Raw genomic sequence first — 19,959 nt, forward strand, 5'->3', positions numbered from 1 at the left:
TGGCTCGCCCCACATCGTCTGATCAAGAGCTTTTCGGAAGTACGGTCTTCGCATGGGCTCACCTTACGCAGTCACGAGGTCATTTAGTAGTCACCTCATCTCACTGTCCGATCACTCGTACGAGATGGCGACTAGTATATCATACAATATATATAATACCATCGACCTATTGATACACTGATAATAAGACCAGATTGGACAATCTGTGATCAGCGAACGCTAACATAACGGAGACACAACACAAAGTCACAGCAGCTAATAATACGGTAAGTACACAAAACATCATATAAATTCGATTAATGACACCTTTATTGAATATACTCCACTGCTGACAAATAGTTTTTTTCTTTATAAAAACAATAGGAGACGAATAAGTCATTTTCTTCTGTTACAAAAATTGCTCGCTTCACACCATTACCAACATTGAAAAGTTTGAGCTTCTAATTTTACACCAAGATAGAAAAAAATTAAAACAATTAATTGCACCCAGAAAAAAATCCGTAACAAATATTTTTTTTTATTAGTTTTTGAGTTAATTAGACTTAAGAATCTACTGTAGATAAATTAGTTTTTTACCTATCCATTATTTATTGATATCTCATATCTATATCTATATATAGCCTATATCTAAGTATTGGATACCGGAATCGGCCGAAGTTTGCCGAATGGTGCATAGGGTACACTTTTATCGTCTTATCGCGCCATCGCCTCATCGCTCCAATCTCATCCACACGATGGTACGATGGCGCGATAGTAAGCTGTGTGGTCCTATCCAGTTATATAATTAGCTCTTAGTGTAGCTAGCATGATGTTTAAATGAGAAAAAAGGTGTTATGTAAAAGTAAAAAAAAAATGTGTCAATCAGATATTTTGCAAAAAGCGAAATCTGTATTGTGCAAGAGAGATTTGTGAAATCGGTGATGGTTGATTTGCTTATGTAGGAAATATATAGCCAGAACTATTATATATAATAATGTATTATTATTTGTGAAACAAGACAGTAGTTTTATAACCACCGAAGAGTCGATGAAATTGTGTTTTTAGACAAAAACATACACATAATACGATCTCCAGGGGTTCCGATCACCAACGATGTCTACACCACTGGACTAGTAAAAATGGAGGCAACAGAACAGAACAGGTAATTTAGCCCTTTGATGTACACCAAAAGAGCCGTATAACGGAACACTGTGGTCGACTGTGTGGCTTTGAAGTTGGCCGTCGCCCTCTCTGTAGTCTTCAAAAGAAAGTTTGCTGCCTTGTAATTGGTTCAGAGTGTTTCCTCTGAGCTGCCTTCAATTTTACTATGAGCTAGTCAAGGGATTTAGAGATCGTTAGTGATCGGAACCCCTGGATTATCGTGGATGATGATACGGTAAACACACTACTGAAAAAGCGATTTGAGTAGATCTAGACTGAAGTTGCTTTACTCAAATAGCTAGGGGCAAACCTCGGCATACAAAACGTTCGATCACAATGAGTAATGGTGTACAGTGAGTGAGTTTGAAAATTTCACACCCATTTCACCACAGTGAACTTTTTTTGGCATATCACAGTAAAACCAACTAAATTCAATTTCGTTACAACTGGTTTGTTTCCGATGTATGTGCAAATTTAATCTACTCTTACACGGAATTGTCACTTAAGCATTTCCATCTTTTTCTAGAAAATACAGTAACGCAACCGATTTTAAAATTTCGATTTTGAGTCAATTTCATTTTTACCGAAACATCATTACCAATGCAAAACAGGTTATTATGCAGTCTACTTTGTTACCTAAATTATCCCGAGTGTTTTATGTATTATGAAATATTACAGATATTAATCAGTCATAATAACATGGGTAACATTAAAAATTTATTACAGATCTGAACTTTGAAGTTTCTTAAAATGCATGTATAACATGAAACATTGGTACTTTCGTTCGAGGTTTGAAGTTTTCAAACGATTTCTGGGTAGAAATTACATTTTTTAATTGCAACCGGTATTACTATAAATTTAGTATATTAAATTAATAGCATTTGCTTTCTGCTTTTGGCATTTACTATGTAGAATATCAGCCAAAAAACAACGAAAATTCAAGATAAACAATAATTCAAAAGTCATTAGTAAAAATGTGAAGTAGTAAATTGATGGACTACAATGGTCCAAATAAGTCATTTTAAAGTGTATAGTTGATATCGGTTATTAACTCAAATCTGGACTGTGCTAGGACCATAGTTAAACTGAAGGCTGCTCTATAGAGAAAAAACTGACCAATAGCCTGTATTCACGCTTCCGCCATTAAATTCCAAAACGAGGCTGAGGGTGCTTCCCTGACAACATATAACATCTCTCCATCATGGCGGCTGATAAGCCAGCATGGACAAAGGCGATGTCATGTGTGCCACCCATCTCCGAAGCTAGAATCGAGGGATGGGCGGAACAGAAAGATGTCCCATCGAAATCTAAGAAAAGGGGATACAGCAATTTTGCCGAAGGTTACATTCACGAAGTTGAAGGTGTGTTTTATGTATCCAACTCTCCCGTGACCTGACCCAGTACCGGTGACGGTGTTTCTTGTGGTTTGGAGTTTACTTGGACTATGTTTAATATGGAATTCATGTATGAAAGATGTATTTTTAGTAGTGTAAATATATATCAATTATTATATATTTTTCTTAAAATGACCGATTGTTGAATAAGTAACAGTTTTAAGCGATATTTGTCGGACTTTATGAAACGAAAGTAGGGTGGGCGTGGCTACACGCGACAGGAAAAAGTTTGCTTATAGGCCTAGTTATAACATGTAATGTATGTTTTTCACAAGGAAAAAAATTGTACAGAATTGTTGAGTATATACATTTTGTAATTTTGTTTTACTACATTTTTAAGTTTGCTTTTCTTGACCCCTGTCCTTGTAATGTTTTGTTTTGCTATTAAATTTATTTTATTTTGTTTTCACTTCAGTTTTTGTTAATTTCTGAAGATACACGAAGACATGATTGTAACATGAGTGACAAACATGGTCAGATGAAGATGACAAACATACAGCAGCATGCTAACATAACTATTGTGAAATAACACTTAGTTTACACTAGTGTCATTTTATTAAATAGTTTAGATTTATCAATAATATGTAACAGGAGAGAAAAATAAAGGCTGGGATTCGAACCCAGAAATCCCTCCGAACACTAGGGCCATTTTCGATTATGTGGTTTGACTAGTTGGACCTAGTTGTTCGTTTATGAATTACAAGACGAACCTGATGATTTTATACTGTTTTCAGACGAGCTTTGACAAAGCCTTCACAGGCCTGTATCAAAAACCGCAGGTCCATCAGGATTTATACTTGAAATATTGACTTCTACAAACGGTCTAAACGATTGTTCTGAATAAACGAAAATGGCCTAGTGTTATGCTTTGGTTTTATTAGTTTAACGTCCTCCCTATTAACAGCCAGGGTCATTTAAGGACGTGCCAGGTTTATTGGTGGAGGAAAGCCGGAGTACCCGGAGAAAAACCACTGACCAGCGGTCAGTACCTGGCAACTGCCCCACGTGGGATTCAAACTCGCGACCCAGAGGTGGAGGGCTTGTGGTGATATGTCGAGACATCTTAACCACTCGGCCACCGTGGCCCCTAGCCTTATGCTCTACCGACTGAGCTACCTCACTGGTGATCGACACTGACCTATTCTGCTTCACAATTATGAAGTTAAAACATCTGCAGTACTTATTGTGCCAAAAGTATTTGGTTGAACATTTTTTTTACTACATACAGTACATATTTTTGGCGTATTACTGTACATTGCTGGCATAAGATGAAGTATTAACGTTTACAATGAAAGCAAATGTGTCTGTTTGATGCATGGCGCAGATAGCCAACTAAATGGCAATTAGATAACATCAGTAAATATAAGACAACCTGTATTATAGGTGTTCATATCTAAATTTATTTTTAAAATACTTCAGGAAGTATCAGTGTAGTAGACCTATTACAATATAATACATGTAATAACTTGGAACTAAACAAGATTATGGAATTCATTTTTACATAAAAAACTGTTTCATTTAAAGATGCTCCACTGCTGACAGAGCATAAACCATACTCATCATTTGAACAATAATTGGTGTTTGATTGTATATATATCTGTATAAATAACACAAAAAGTAATGTAAAATAATTTCGCATTTGGTGCATGTGCGATCAGCTAGTACCTCATCCCATATACATGTAGGACCTAGTGCCATTGTTTTTTTTGGGACACAATTACATAAATTTAAATTAGAAGCTCAAAATTTTCAATGTGGTAATGGTGTAAAGTTAGTAACTTTTGTAACTTAAGAAAAAAACTTATACGTCTTCTCCTGTTTTTGATAGAGAAAAAATACCATTTGTCAGCAGTGGAACATCTCTAGGTATCAAAACATAGAATAGCCATTTACACTATCATGGTAACCGAGTAGGTTAATACAATAGACAAAGTCATTTGACACAAAACAAAAATAATTAGGCCTATATATGTCAAGCTTGGAATAACAACTTTCCATGAATTTAAGTTAGAAATCTAAACAAGAGACTCAATGTGCCTTAACAGTCATCTGACTACACCTCTAAGGATTTTATTGACAGAAAGTCTTGATTGAAGGTCAAGGTCATTCATTTAAACAAACTTGGTAGCATTCCAGCAGTCTACAGACCAAATATCAGTATCACCGGGCTTTCAGTTAATGAAAACAAACTGTTTGAATGCTAAGTTTACACAATGAGGATGATAATGAACAGAGCACAGACAGACTCTAGCTCTGAACAAAACCTAGTCCATGTTAACTCCTAATAATTTCCGTATGACATTAATAAATGTGTAGCCAGTTCCGAGTTCTGCATTATGTAATACCAAAAATTCCAATAAACATTCAACATATAAATACAACATTTATCCCATTCAAGCAGCACACAGGCAAAAAGCTTAATTATATTTTATCACAATGACCACAAAACTTTCATTTTATTTTATTTTTTTTCTTTATTTACTTCCTATTTTCTTTTAAACTAAGGATCTGTTTTTCTAGATAAATTTATTTTCTTTTGTGCTGTTTCAGTGAGACCATTATCGACAGGATTAGGGTGCGACATAAAAGGAAAGTGCTTTCCTTCAATGAGGAAAAATGACCCCCCTCATTCTCTACATTTGACCTTGGATTCGAATTCTTCGATTCAAAATTCAAACTGCACATGTAAGGCAGGCTCAGGCCAATGCAGCCATATCCTCGGTTTATTGTTTACATTAAATCATTATCAAAAACTTAGCCTAAAAAACCATTCCATGAGTTGCTTCAAAAACATCAATGCCTCAAACATGGCATATTCCCCAGCGTATGCAAGGTGTCGCACCACAGGCTGTCGATGATATAACTGTTCAAAAAATTTCAAATTTGAAACGAAAGAGAACAGATGGTGTAAAATCCAAATTCTACTGTCCAATACAACAACCCATCCCATTCGCAAGTATTTTCACCAATCTTTCTACACAACTGGAATCTACCAATGTACAGTTAAAAACTTTATTACCAAAAACAATGGAGAATGTTGAAATCACAGACTCGAAAATTGGGCCTGTCCCCAAGGGATCAGTTTTGTCCTACCAGCAGAAGATATCTCCTCATAACACAAACATTATTAACCACCCAAACTTTCCAACATACCCTCCTTATGAATTGCCAGAGAGTCATAATAGTCTTTCAGTTGTGTTGAAAATGGGAGAACAGCATGTGTATCAAGGATTAGCTGTAACAACACCTGACAGTATTGATATAGAAAAAAACACTCTAGAACAATCAAAAAATCCATACTGGAAAAGTGCTCGCAAATACAGATTAACGTCATCAGTGTTTAAACGTGTTTGCACAAGAAAAAAAGATCATACCGTTCTTGCAGAAACCTTACTTAGAGGCACAAGAGTGCAAACAGCTGCTATGAAATTTGGCATTGAACATGAGCAGGAAGCCGCAGAATCTTATTCAACAATAACGGGTAACAATGTATACCAAGCCGGTTTAGTAATAAATCCTTCCTGTAGTCATTTAGGAACTTCACCAGACAGAAAAGTCATTGATCCATCTGTGTCCCCCATGCATGGACTTTTAGAAATAAAATGTCCAAACGCAGATTCTATTACAGATCTGAAGTATTTATCTTTGGTGGATAATACATACAAACTGAAGAGTACACATGACTACTATTATCAGATCATGGGTCAAATGGGCCTCACAGGTGCCAAGTGGTGTGATTTGTTTGTAATGTGCAGAAATGATTATCATTTAGAGAGAATCAATTTCAACCAAGGGAAGTGGGATGAGATGAAGATCAAGCTAGACATGTTCTATTTCAGCTACTTTTTACCCCAGTGTGTTAAAAACTGAATATTGCATAGAAAAAAATTGAACGTGTCAAAGGCAAATAAAAAAATGCCTGATAATTGAAGTAAAATACAGCATGCATGTTTTGTGGAAAATACATACATTTTACCCTTCAATTAGTATTACCAAATATCTAGACATAGTTTCCAACCACTTATATTTGTCTAAAACAAAGGAATTGATAGTCAACAAACAAGCATAGAACATTATATCTATGTAAAAGTATTCTTAAACACCAATCACAATTTTTGTTTTGTTTATGATACTGTATAGTTACTGAATAGCTAAGTATACATAATTCAGTATGAGGATAAATTTTGTTAAAGTTAAAATAACTTTCCTTGAAAATTTGTGAGTAAACAACATATGGTCCAAATCTGGTTCACAGTTCCAGCAATTGACAAAGGTACAACTTGATCAAAAATATGGTATTCTTTACATCTTCTTATTGCCCGTTCAACATGTATCCTCAACCTTGCTATTTGTTGTGTTCTGGTGACTTCCTCTTTACTAAATTTGCCTTTGCTTCCCAAAAATGGGGGAATAACTAATTTTGCTCCGATTGGAGTTAATAAATCCTGTATCAAAAATCCCTTGTCTGTCATTACTTCATCACCTGCTTCTAACAAATCTAAAATACCACTACGTTGGGTAATATCTTTGTCTGATATGTTACCAGTGTACAATCTACTAACAAAACAAACAGCTCCATTTGGAGTTATACCAATCAGACCTTTAAAAGTTGTGTGAGATTTGTAATTAGAATAAGTTTGAGAATTTAGAACTTTTGCACTGGGAGTCTGAACACGAATTTCTGTACAGTCTAAAATTACTTTAGTATCAGGAAAAGTTTGTTTAAAACAATCTGGCAAAAAATTCTGAACAATAGCTCTTGTTGGCCAAATTGGTATACAACCTAAAATGCAGTATAAATAGTTACTCCATGTTATGATAATACGACTTACAGTGCTCTGCGAAACACAAAAACGTTGAGCTAAATCTTCTTCAAAAAATCCTTGTCGTAGTCTACACAAAAACATAAAAAACTGATCTACATATGATAATGATTCAATTCTAAAAGGATTAGTATTAATATTGCAATTTCGTTGAATCTGCGTCCACCGAATCATATTAGAAGCTGTTGGTTCGATAACATTATAAACAGTACAAAAAATTTCATATGAAGTGAAGCCAGTATAAAAATTGATTAGGTCTGGATTAGCTGAAAATTTCTGAATCCCAAATTTCTCCACTTTACTGGTGAGTTCTGTAACCTTCTGTTGCAGCCTTTCAATATGGATCTTCATCTCCTGGAAAGTAAAACAAAAAGTCAATACAATTTCAATATCATAGAAAGTAAGCTATATTTTATATAGTGCCTTTAATCAATTAAAATGGAATTATTCTTACCACGAGTAGCTGCTCCTATGTGTGGTATCTACTTATAATCTGGAGTTCATAAATCCATTTTAACAAGACAATCACATGAATTTCCCTTACCATATGTGTTATAAAACTGCATGTATTTTACTCATATACATGGTAACAAAATATATAATATACATAATACAATCTGATGTACAAGTGGTATAAGTTTTTTTCTTAATTGAAAGTCAAAGTTAAATCGAAGGTTACAGCGGCCTGTTTTGTGTACATAACAAACCATCTTACCTATATTATATGTCAGTGGGTGGATACCAATTAGCATAATTTCAAATGCATTGATGTGAAATAAAATATAAAGCATGGACATAATAATATCTAATATGGATAACAAATTACTGATACCTCAATATCTTCATCTTTTGATGGCTTTTCGACACAGTAGTCATGCTCCACACTAGGGGGATTAGTTGGCATAGTTGAATGTGCTACCTCAGTTACAGATGTACTTTTTTTTGTATAACCTTCATTGCTGCAAAGAAAAAATGTACATTTACATAAAATATACAGCCCACTGAGCACACCTGCTGCTGCAGTTTCATAAGCCTCATGTGTTAGTAATTTTCTCATTGGCAGAATGTCTTGTACTTTAGTTAAAAAGTTTGAAGAAATTCAGATTTTTTTTTTCAAAATATTTACATGTACATTGCCATTGCCCAATACCTATAGACCATTGGATATGCTAGATTTCCCAATATATGTTACACACAAATGCATGTCAAAAATATCACAACCAATGCTTAAATGCTTCTATTTGAATTTGCAAATCAAACCTGGTTGCATGATTATCAGTACATGATCAGTGCAATTAAGGAGTTTAAACCTGTCACTAGCTGCTGTTCTTTTTCGTGGAGATCTTCTAAGCACATTGTCTGGAGTCCAGGGAAAAATGGAAGGAACAGTCCCTTTCTTCAATTTACGTAATCCTGAAAATATTTCGAAGACAATTAATTTTATTTATTCAAATGAGTTACTGAAGGAAAGCAAAAACAATATGGCAATAATGATCATTCTAAAATTAAATTACTCTACCTATTATGAGTTAGTAATGTCAAATTGTCAAACTTTGTCAATGATGTGATCAAATTATGACTTAACAAGTTAAAAAGCATATTATGAAATGTGTTACTAATATAACTCAAATTAAATTGTAGTTTTGAGGACCAATTAGGATTATCATAATTGATATACCTTTACTTTGTTTTCTCTATATTCCTTTATGGTGAAAACATATTATTTTTTCACCCGAAAAATGTTGACTGTTTATGTCACATTCACTAATTGTAGCTCACTCAGCCAATTTAGTCGAGTAAACCCACTGAAAACTTTGTCAACAGATTCTGTACCCAGGATGCAATTTTTTTTTTCACCAATATTCTTTCGTTCTGTGCAATCATAGAATACTAGAAAAGTATTGATTGAGATTCTTTAGGAATTCATGAATTTGTAACAGGTGGCTCGACATATTACCACAAGCCCTCCGCCTCTGAGTTGCAAGCCTTAAATGACCCTGGCTGTTTATAGGACGTTAAACTAATAAAAAAAACTGTAACAGGAGAGGAGAAATGTACCGGCCAGACCAGGCTTGGAACCCGAGACCCTCTGACCAATAGCTGAGTGCTCTACCGACTCAGACTGAGGTACCTGGTCATGGATGATCCACCCAGTCCAATCCCGCTACAAATCTATACTTTGTAGAATTGATTTCAAGTTTGAAATTGTTGCATTAATCTTATTTGCTATTATATGCACTTTTGATAAACAAGTTTTCTGTCAACATATATTAAAAGTTTTGAAGTTTCAGACCGAAGGAGTGTACAGTAGGGAATACAAAGTAAAAGTATAACAATTTGGTCCTCTGACTCATCTCTAGTTCAACCTGACATTTATATGTTGAGTCAAACTCATTCAAATAATTATCTTTAAAAAAATAACCTTTAAACATAATATAAGTTAAATGTATTATCACATGATTTAAATTCAATTACCAGTCAAACTTTTCACAATATCTTCTGTTTTGAAATGCCTTGAGCACACAACAGTTGAATCTGTAACCTACAAGGAAAAATTACGGCATTTAATATACTTCATATGTATAAGACAATAGTATCAAATCACATGTTAAAACATAACATAACTATGTTTATACAGCTGAACATGCTCTCTGAGAAAAGATATCTTGATCCTCATAGCCCTTATATTTTTTAAATTGTTCATTGATCATGAAATATGGGGCAAATGGTAGTTTATAAATTCATTGTTAAGCGGACTGTAAAAAGGTAAACAGTTGATTATCCTCTGGGTGATTTGACTCTCATCTGCTAATCTATTAATATTAGATCTCAACATTGTGAAACTTATGACGGGCAATAACCTAAGCTTCTGAGAAAGAACCTGTATAGGCTTAGCCTTTAGTTTGATCACTTTCCATACTTTTTATGAAATAAAATCTGTTGAAAATGAACCTCAGGATTCATACGTGTACGGCTGTGCTATACCTCTAACATTTGTGGAGTGAGTTCATCTCTGTCTACATTCCTATTATGTATTTCAATTACCTACACATAAACATGTACATTAATGTATGATTTGTAGGTGTTTATCATGCCGGTAATATACAATCAACCATACACGTATGTATATGTTAGTCTATATAGTGGATCTAGATCTTTGGCTTACGAGTTACAGGTGTGCTTTACATCTATAAAATGTGGATCACCTAATTAATTATATATAAAAAAAAAGAATCATAAATACACTGTATATACAGTGTAACAGATATATCTGTAGGCAAGGACCACAGGAGATTGCTGTTCTGTCAATAATATATAGCATAAACATACATTAAACAATAAACAGTGTTTTTATATACCGTAGTAGGTATCTATTTTATATATTTTCACTGTACTGTACAGTGTACAATCTAACATGTTATATTTAATATTGACACTACGTCAAGCTCCTGTCATGTACCTGTAGATAAGGTAGGCCTAAGTGTATACAAATCCAAAAACATGTACGATGTAGATCTAAAGAAACTTCTGACGGGCAACATTGGAGTCGGACACGACGTAATTATAGAAAAGAGTCCCGTCGTGTTCTGATGCTGTCATTGTTATTGTACAGTTACATTGTATATTGTAATTCTCGCCATCGCCTGTGTATTTTTACGACTACACACCAATTTGCAAGAAATATTTTGTGAAATGATGCATGGTTAGCATCTTTTATCTGAATATGACTTTAATTTTGAAAATTCGTGAGTAACCATATAAATGCACATGCGATAGCGAGTCGTCTGCCAGTACTGTACAGATAAATACTAACCCGGAAATCAGGGCCCTCATCACGCCTGATTTTCACAACCCACTCCCTCTTGGCATCCTTATGCTTTGGAAGACGATGAAAAGATAGGCTGGGGTGTCTTCTGCTGTCTCCGTTGCAATGCGGAACGCAACAATGAAAATTCGTTTTCAGTTTCCGCTCGCTTTCTGTCGCGTCCATGATTGTTAAGGAAGCACTCTCAGCCTCGTTTCGGAAACCGGAAGTTGATTCGCGTGAATAGAGGCTAGACTTCTTTGGAGGATTACAGAGAGAACGACACATAACAAAACAGAGCAACACAGTCAAGAACCTGTGAACCGTTAAAAATTCCTTTTATTTACATTAAATGGTCAAATTAACGGTTTCTTCGGTTCCTTTTTTTTTTTTGTTAAAATCACGAAAAGTTTGACCCGTGACATTAATTGTTTATATCGCATTTATTTTTGCGAATCTTGACGTCGTCGTGATTTAATAACAAAAACATTTGATTAAGGTTTTAATTTAAATGTTTCTTTATTCGTGTAAAATGCTTTGTAGTGACAGTTTCATTGGCATCTTTGGTAAATATGTAATACAATTCAATGATCTTCGTTTCAGTTGTCAGCAATGACGGCGGGAAACACTAAACAAAGGAAGTCCTGTTTGCTGTCGTCGAGAACGGCCATCTTGACGAGAACTTGAATCTGCAGACAGACGACAGATAAACGCAGATTAATCATCTTTTTTTTATAAAAAAAAATATTCGGTATATATTTTAAACAACTTATTCCGTTTTTGCATTTTACAGATTAAGCTTCCTTGTGGGTAGGTATCCATTGTGGCGTCATTTTTTTGTCGTATGCGATTAGATTTCGCATATTTTGCGGTAAGAAGGAATCGTAAATATTGATCACGCGAAAAAGTGTCGAGCATACAAGCATAGATATAGTAATGACTTTAAATGGCGAAAATAAATTGCTGAGAAAACTTAAATAGGCATGAAACCGTGAAATCAAGTTACCTCGAAAATAAGGTGGTTACCCGTAATTGTATGGGACTACCAAAAAAGTGTCTTTTATTTTTTTTCCATTTAATTGATTTTTAAGATTTTGTATATTGTTAATGCAACACAAATGAATTGTTGCTTGAAGGGAGATTACTTTCATAGGCATTGCCTGTTCAATCTCTTTTCATTTTAATTGAATAAAAATTTCGTTGAAATTAAAATTGTCATACTGTAAAAATGTATCAGTGATTCTGATTGGCTAGCTGTCATTTGCAAAAATATATTAGTGATTTTGATAGGCTAGCTGTCATGATACAAATATGAATCAGTGATTCTGATTGGCTAACTGTCATACTAAAAAATGTATCAAGTGATTCCTATTGGCTAGCTAGGAGAGTTTATGATTATATGAAGCCGTGGGGATACAAGGAAGGCCACTACCATATTATAATTGTCATGGAAAATGAAAATGAATTCCAGTAACCGGTTAGCCTATCAGGTTTAAATTTTCACTGGTTTCATTTTAACCGTTAGCAGTATAACATAAGATTCGTTATTTAGTTTTCATAATGTAATATGGTCTAGGATTTCATAGTCTCTGTGCCGAAATTAATATAACTTTTACAAATTGCATATTACATATAAGAGAAATATGACATCTAGACAGATAGTATGGCCCATAGTATTTACCTACAGCCTAGATAACAAATTATATACTTTCCATTCAGCCATCCTCAATACTTCAGGGGTTTCGATAGCATATGATCTCTGCACCTCTGGACTATCCCATACTAATAGTGAATGCAGCTTAGGCGAACAACTCACAGGCATGCAAAATTTCCTTTGAAGACTACAGAGAGAGAGCGACGCTCAACTTCAAAGCCAAGTATGCAACCATAATGCGTAGAAACAAAAATAATCGTAAGTGATTGGAACCCATGGAGTATCGAGGATGCCGTTCATTATAAAACAACATATGAATTACATGGTGCTTACCTTAGGATAGGACGGTGATACGTAGATGGCGATATTATATTCTGATGAAGTTCCAGATTTAATTGGACAGTTAATATTTTTGTTGGCACAGCAGTCTTCTGGGGATGGGAATTTGACAGGCACGCCAGCAATGATACCATATATGGAGTTGGTCGGTTTGCTCACGTCCTCATCTGTGTATATACAATGGTATCCATGGTTACATGTATGACGACAGTGTATACGTAAACAACGTAAATAAACGTGGAAAAACAATCATTCGGACGCGGATAGTCCGAAAAACTCACAATCCGGACGGATATTATCGGGGGATATATTTGATTAGTGTCTACCTTAAATGAACCTAGCAGTCCGGGAAATAAGCAATCCGGACGGTTTGGACCAGGAACATAAGTGTTCGGATTATCGAGGGCCCACTGTATATATTTTGAATCATATTCTTACGTTAAGATGTAACTATGAATATATATTTCATATGTTAATGTTCGTTAGAAATTTTTTTTCATGAATTCGAGAAGTTAATATTTTACATGCATTGCCATAAATAGCGTAGAAACAAAAATAGACGTTAACACAGCCCATGATTCGGACATAGAACGAGTACTTAAGTATAATTCGAACATAATATATGCCTATAGTTCTTGTGATTCAAAAGCCACATAAAGTTCTCAACATACATTCATATTAATTAAACAAAGCAATTAAAATAAATAATCAAATCATCGACAAGAAGATGGGATCGAGGTGCCTATGCAAACATCTACCGGTGTTATACAGAAAGCACACCCTGTGTACTGGGAAATAATTACCTAGGATATTTTCCGTGATTACATATTTGGATACGATATCTTGACTTACTTGCTGTATAGTTGACGACCATGGTAGCGTTCTTGCCGCGAACAAGATGGCACGGTTCAGCTGTACATCCTCCAACATTGACACTGTGTATTGTGGCCCCCTTGGAACCTACAAGGTATATGCCACATTTGTTTTAACATTATTCACCCCTGAAGACACATTTAGGCTCTTCTAAATCAAAGTCTAGACCAGTTCATTAAGAAATTTTAGGGGGAAATGAGCAAATGGTGCTTTGTTTTTCTTTGTCCGTTGTATCATTGTTAAACTGGCAAGACAATTAGCTCTTTAAGCTAATTGCAAATAATTAGAACGTATCTTGTAGCATGCATTTTTATTTACTTTTACGTGGGTCATACCTAATACCTGATTTTACTATTCTTTTGGGGCCTTCCTTTAAAAATTCCGAATAGTTATTATAATTTTGGCACAGTTAATGCTCAATGCTTTCATAAATGCTTTCATCGACTCTTCCCAAATCATTTTAAAAACAATTTCTTTACGGTGTTTTGGTTGGTTGAATAAACTTAACGTCCTTTCTATCAACTGTTGTCATTTTTGTCCCGTATGCAATGCTTTGAGTTTGTGAATATCTGTATATTTGGGAGACTGCGGGATATTCGCGTTGTAGCTCTTTGTAATAGTTAGCCTCTTGTCCTTAGTGTAGTCTCACTGAATCTGGTCGCCAAAGCCATCGAGCAGCACATTTTTACTAGTTCACATTATACTGAAAACGGGCAAACCAGTCGTCCCACTCCTTCTAGCGCTTAACTGCATAGACCTTTTACCATGAAAATACGCACTGTTATCGAAATGCGATATTTCCTAGTATTTACTTTTAGAACAATGGCATCGTGAAAATACTCACAAACGACACGTTACAAACATTTAATGAAAGATGTTGTATTATTGCCTAAAAAGCGTTCCTGTGTTATAAAAAATAACCATGAGTCGGTTTATTTTTCAAGTAGCTTATGATTTCAAACTTTGTAACCGTTTTTGGATGAAACGTGTAAGTTACTGAAATAAGATTATCGCATTTGTTCTGTTTCAAGAAAGTCAACTACAGAGGTTGAATGCATGTAGATGCAGTTGATGATGTTTTTCGTTACAAATATTTCAAAGAATTTTCTGCTCATATTGCACAAATACAAGACATGGAGGGTTGTATTTGCCGCCTTAATTATTTTGGCGCTGCGACTGTGGTATGAGTTATAATCTCAAAGTTGTCACATGAACAGCAAAACTGTGGTAAAAAAGGACTAATTTTTATAGCCTCCAAAAAGACTAACACTATACTGGGAAATAATACTTAACCGAGACTGTTATCAAGCTACGCGGAGACGGAGCTACAGCGGGATTTATCAGCTAAAGGTGGTGGTATCAAGAGTATATTGAGGAAGAAGGAATTAGATAAACGAAGATGTAGACCTAATGACACTGCAATGGGGACTACAACCATACATGCGTAGTCAATATGTCGAGTGAGAGATAATTTGGTGATCCTCGACAATATTAGATATTGTAAAGTGCATCACGTATTACTTTAACGATCAGCTTGGCCAAGTTGTAGAAAATCTGGTTATGATAATTGCAGTTTAACGACAATTTTCAAATCATTGTAAAACAAAACCTCGTAACACTAACTAATCAAAATTGTAATCTTTACCTAATTACCGACTTAAGTAAAAATATGACCCCTGGTTTTGAATCGTGTAGCATTATACGGTTAACATTAAAGGTTCTTTCATTGTACAACGATTGATTAATATTATCAGTAAACAATGATATGACGTCAGAATTTTAAGACGTCGTGACAAAAAAAGGCAGCTCCTGCTGGATTTTTGCAACGCATATTGACGTTAATGTACTTTAAATTTTTTAATTAATTTGTTACAGTTATGAGATAAAAACTTTGTGTTCGTTCATATGAGATTTCATTTAACTTTGAAACTTTGAAAACTCTGAAAATTTTAATTTTTTTTTGGTCGTTAAGGCTTGCGAAAAAAATCGTCTTAAGACTCGATCTTACATATATACTATTTGACGAAATGCTGTTTGATACTCCACTTCATGCAAAATAACTTTTAAAAAACAGATCGAGATATCTGTACTTAATATTCATTGGACGAAAAACGTTTTCTTTGCATGTGCAACTTATATGAACTTGTCACTGATGTCAGATATTGGTGATGAGAGGTGTTCAAATTAAGAACTAAATTGAAACAAATTTATGTCATTCTTTTTAATTTTATTTTGATCCTATTTTCTCTACTTAGTGAACTGCCATATCCTGTACTTTTAAGTGTTACCCTCGTTGTCTGAAAGAAATGTCATTTCCATGATATAACTGTTTATTTAAAATATCTAGGGAAGTGTCAAGATTATGTTGAGAATGAAGAAGGAAGGAGATTACTGAAGACACAAATGTATAATGTATAATCACTTCCCTAGTATGATATATCTTCTATTGTGTGAAAGGTGGGCATATTCCTTGATTTATAAACGGCTTCACTTGTTCCATTATCTAAAAGGTACCACAGAATCAAACCAAAAATAGATTTCTGGATATCCCCTCATTAAGAGGTGAATGTTTCGGAGCCTGCTGATTGGATATTAATGGTGCATCAGTTTCAAATGTTTAATGTATGGATAGGGCAATATATGTTTATGTTAAATATGTAACGATTTTTAAGTCAGTTTCTGACAGGGGAAATAATCAAGATTAATTTTATGAAAATCTTTGTCAAATTTTAGTGCAGAATTCAACGAAAGATGGACACACACATAAAAGTTTAGCAAGTTCTATTCAAAGTTATGTGAGATGACCCTCTTCGAAATTAGCGATGAATGACCGGACTTGAAAACTCTATTTAACCTGGACAGTTGCAAAACGCTAGCATTGTTGTCTATGGAAAATAATTTGGTTCTGAGGTCTTGAAAAGTCCACGTTGTTTGAAAGGTACTTGGTTGTTACAGATTAACCTTGTCCTTGTAGATAACATAGGTCAATATCTTGGCTTACACGTCTCCTAGCCTACGTCGGTTCGGACTTTGATTAGATTTGTACAGATAGAAGTCTCTCTCTCACCTGTGTATGTTTCGTTTACACTGGTTGAACTGTGACTGGATTTGACATGCCGTTGACTTTCGGACTATTAATGTTGCTTAAGTTTATACCCTCATAGCTATAGTGTCCATGTATATATATATATATATATATTGAACCTAATTAAGAATATAATGTACCTGTCAAAACCGGCCCTTGTCAAATCCGGATACTTGCCTATTCCGGTTTAATATCGTATGCTAGTTTCCGTTTTAATAATTAAAACCTGTATATCCGGATACATGTCTATACGAGCTAAGTATGCTGGTTCTGATGACATCCGGTTTAGACATTATATTCTCTTGATGATAGGCATAGAAAAGCATTTTTAAATATATATGTACGTTACAAACTTGAAGATTATTAGAATATATATGTACATACACTTTGATGATTTTAAATGAGCGGTTTTTCATATGCAGTTTTATGAAGAGAATCTTTTTGTATTGCATGGGCAAAGTCACTACATTTCAGGCATGTGATAATTACTATTTTCTCATATCTACACGTGTATTGCATGGCTACCCATGCAATGTTTTTGTAGACACTAGACTGGCTTTACTTTAAAAGATAAAAACAATGGGATTTCCGTAAAAAATATCACGCAATTTCTATGTATGGAGAGATGACTTGCTATTGCGTTTTATTTTAATTTCTTTCAACATGGCGGAAAATCATAGTATTAGAATTGTAATAAAACGTCGATGTAAAATATCCTCGGGATCACAAATGTTGAAAAACCCTCGGCAAGCCTCAGGTTTTACAACATTTTGAGACCCTCGGGTAGAATATCATTATCCTTCATATCCACATATGAAACAGTCATATTGTTGATCTTCTAAGGATCTCCTAAAATTGTAGGCATATATTTCTTCGAGCTAATGACCAGTTGTTTTATCAATTCCATTCCAAACTCTTCTTCATACGTCAACACTTAGAAGCAACTGCATATAATTCAATATCAATTATCAGTATTTTCAAGTATAATTCGCTATTGTATTTCTGTGTAAAGTAATATTAAGTAGAATAATCGATTTATGTATGCATGATGATATTTTAATGTTACATGTAAACTTATGTAACTAAACAAATATAAAAGTAGATAAAGCAAGACAGGTTTAGAGAAGCTAGGGCCACTAAACTCCTCCAACAGAAAGTTTATAGAAAGAAAAATATTTCGAAAGATCCTTTCTTTCTCAAAAACAGTTGAAAAATCATTTTCTTATATAAAATATTTTTGCAAATATAAATGAATTAGGTTAATTTAGATTGGATACCGCTTTAGAAAGAAAATTTATTTCTCAGACCGCCGTTAATAGATTAGATATTTCGTAAAAAATCATTTTACGAATTTAAATAAATTAACACCATTTTGATAGGATACCCACCACAGTCTTGGAATTTAACAGGATCTGCCAAAGCTACTCCTAAGAAAACTGCGGAGAGGACCACGAGTGTAAACGCCATCTTGTTACTTAAGGAAGTGTTATCAGTGTCTTCTATCTATATATAGTTTAAGTAACCTTGACATTAACTCAGAAAGCCTTATGTAGATCGTACGACTTCTTCAGATGATAACCGCTCGTTTAGGACACTCGAGACTTATATCTTAGAGACACTCGCGCTTATAGTCAGTATTATGAATGAATCGTATCTGCTGTGCACTTTAACGGCCCACTACCTTACCGAAACTTTTTTTTTTAAATCGGAATGTAAAACGTGATTGATAATTTTCTAGAACCACAAAAAATATTACGTAATAGTTAGTACTTCACTTATCATCACCATCTGAACAATTTGATTAAAACAAATAAAAGTCAATTTCCATATCGCTTTGTCTCATGCTTTCCTGTTGTCATCATAATTACCGCGAGTTAGTTGACTCACTGTACTAGCCAAAACAGTGAAATGAATCTTCTCTGTTTATCAACATAGATAATGAAAGAAATCTTGCATTTGCTTGGTGTTGTAACCTCATCTTAGGCCATTAATATAAATGTTCGTTTACTTTTTTTAATTTTTTTTAAGGAACTTTTTTATGGAAAGGTAGTGGGCCTTAAACGTTTATGGATTATCATGACTGAGCCATTATAATATAGAGTGTAATTCACGCTCCTGACATTAAAATGCATTTACATTTGTAATCAACGCACAGAAAAAATCGAAAAATGTACGAACCAAACTTGAAATGAAAGAAATACCGGTATCCGTAAATGCACATTCTGTGACATCTTAAGATATTATCTTCTGTTGTATTTATCTAAAAGTAATAAAGAATTGAACTGCATGTCAATATATCTTACCTCAATAACGTTGTGATGGCTGTAGATTGTTCCGTGGAGAGTGATAGAATGTTAGCTAATAACTTAATTACAATTTACAAATTACAAGTTTTAACATATGTACGTTATTTTGAATTTGATTATGTTTTTTTCTTTTTTTTTAGCTATTTTATGTTTGCTATTCATGTTATTAGCTACCTTTAAGAGTGCTTTTACAGATAAAAAATATGTGACGTCAAATATATCAAAATTATTATTTCTCACCATTAATATTATATAAATGTTGGCATATTTCTGCCATCGTGTTATTTCAGGTCGCGTTATGTTAACATAACCTTGCCGAGATATTTATGTCGACAAGTCGAGTTATAACATGACTTATTGATATATTTATGTTGATAAATAAGGGATCTTACATGAGTGGCTATGTAATATGAAATTTATCAAACGAGTTCAATAATTTGATATGCCACGAGCCTTTACTGAAACAATCATGCGACGTCATATAAAGATTATGACGGCAAAAGTACCTGTGACGTCACAATAGTGTTATTACACATGTGT

General features: G+C 34.2%; 2 protein-coding genes across 2 annotated transcripts; both read right to left on the bottom strand.

Annotated features, from left to right (window-relative positions):
- Positions 1 to 3,911: 3,911 nt before the first annotated feature.
- On the bottom strand, positions 3,912 to 11,577 carry LOC138308290 (uncharacterized). Its single transcript, XM_069249283.1, has 5 exons — positions 11,172 to 11,577; positions 9,833 to 9,899; positions 8,668 to 8,770; positions 8,190 to 8,316; positions 3,912 to 7,711 (listed from the first exon to the last, which is right to left on the bottom strand). Exons 1-5 carry the CDS (start codon positions 11,448 to 11,450, stop codon positions 6,728 to 6,730), a joined length of 1,560 nt encoding a protein of 519 aa, XP_069105384.1. The 5' UTR covers positions 11,451 to 11,577; the 3' UTR covers positions 3,912 to 6,727.
- Positions 11,578 to 11,662: 85 nt separating this feature from the next.
- LOC138308291 (NPC intracellular cholesterol transporter 2-like) lies at positions 11,663 to 18,623 on the bottom strand. Its single transcript, XM_069249284.1, has 4 exons — positions 18,502 to 18,623; positions 14,008 to 14,115; positions 13,150 to 13,322; positions 11,663 to 11,851 (listed from the first exon to the last, which is right to left on the bottom strand). The coding sequence occupies exons 1-4, from the start codon at positions 18,578 to 18,580 to the stop codon at positions 11,762 to 11,764; spliced, it is 450 nt and encodes a 149-aa protein (XP_069105385.1). The 5' UTR covers positions 18,581 to 18,623; the 3' UTR covers positions 11,663 to 11,761.
- Between the last annotated feature and the right edge of the window lie 1,336 nt (positions 18,624 to 19,959).

The sequence above is a fragment of the Argopecten irradians genome, chromosome 14 (assembly GCF_041381155.1).
Source record: "Argopecten irradians isolate NY chromosome 14, Ai_NY, whole genome shotgun sequence".
Lineage (NCBI taxonomy): Eukaryota > Metazoa > Mollusca > Bivalvia > Pectinida > Pectinidae > Argopecten > Argopecten irradians.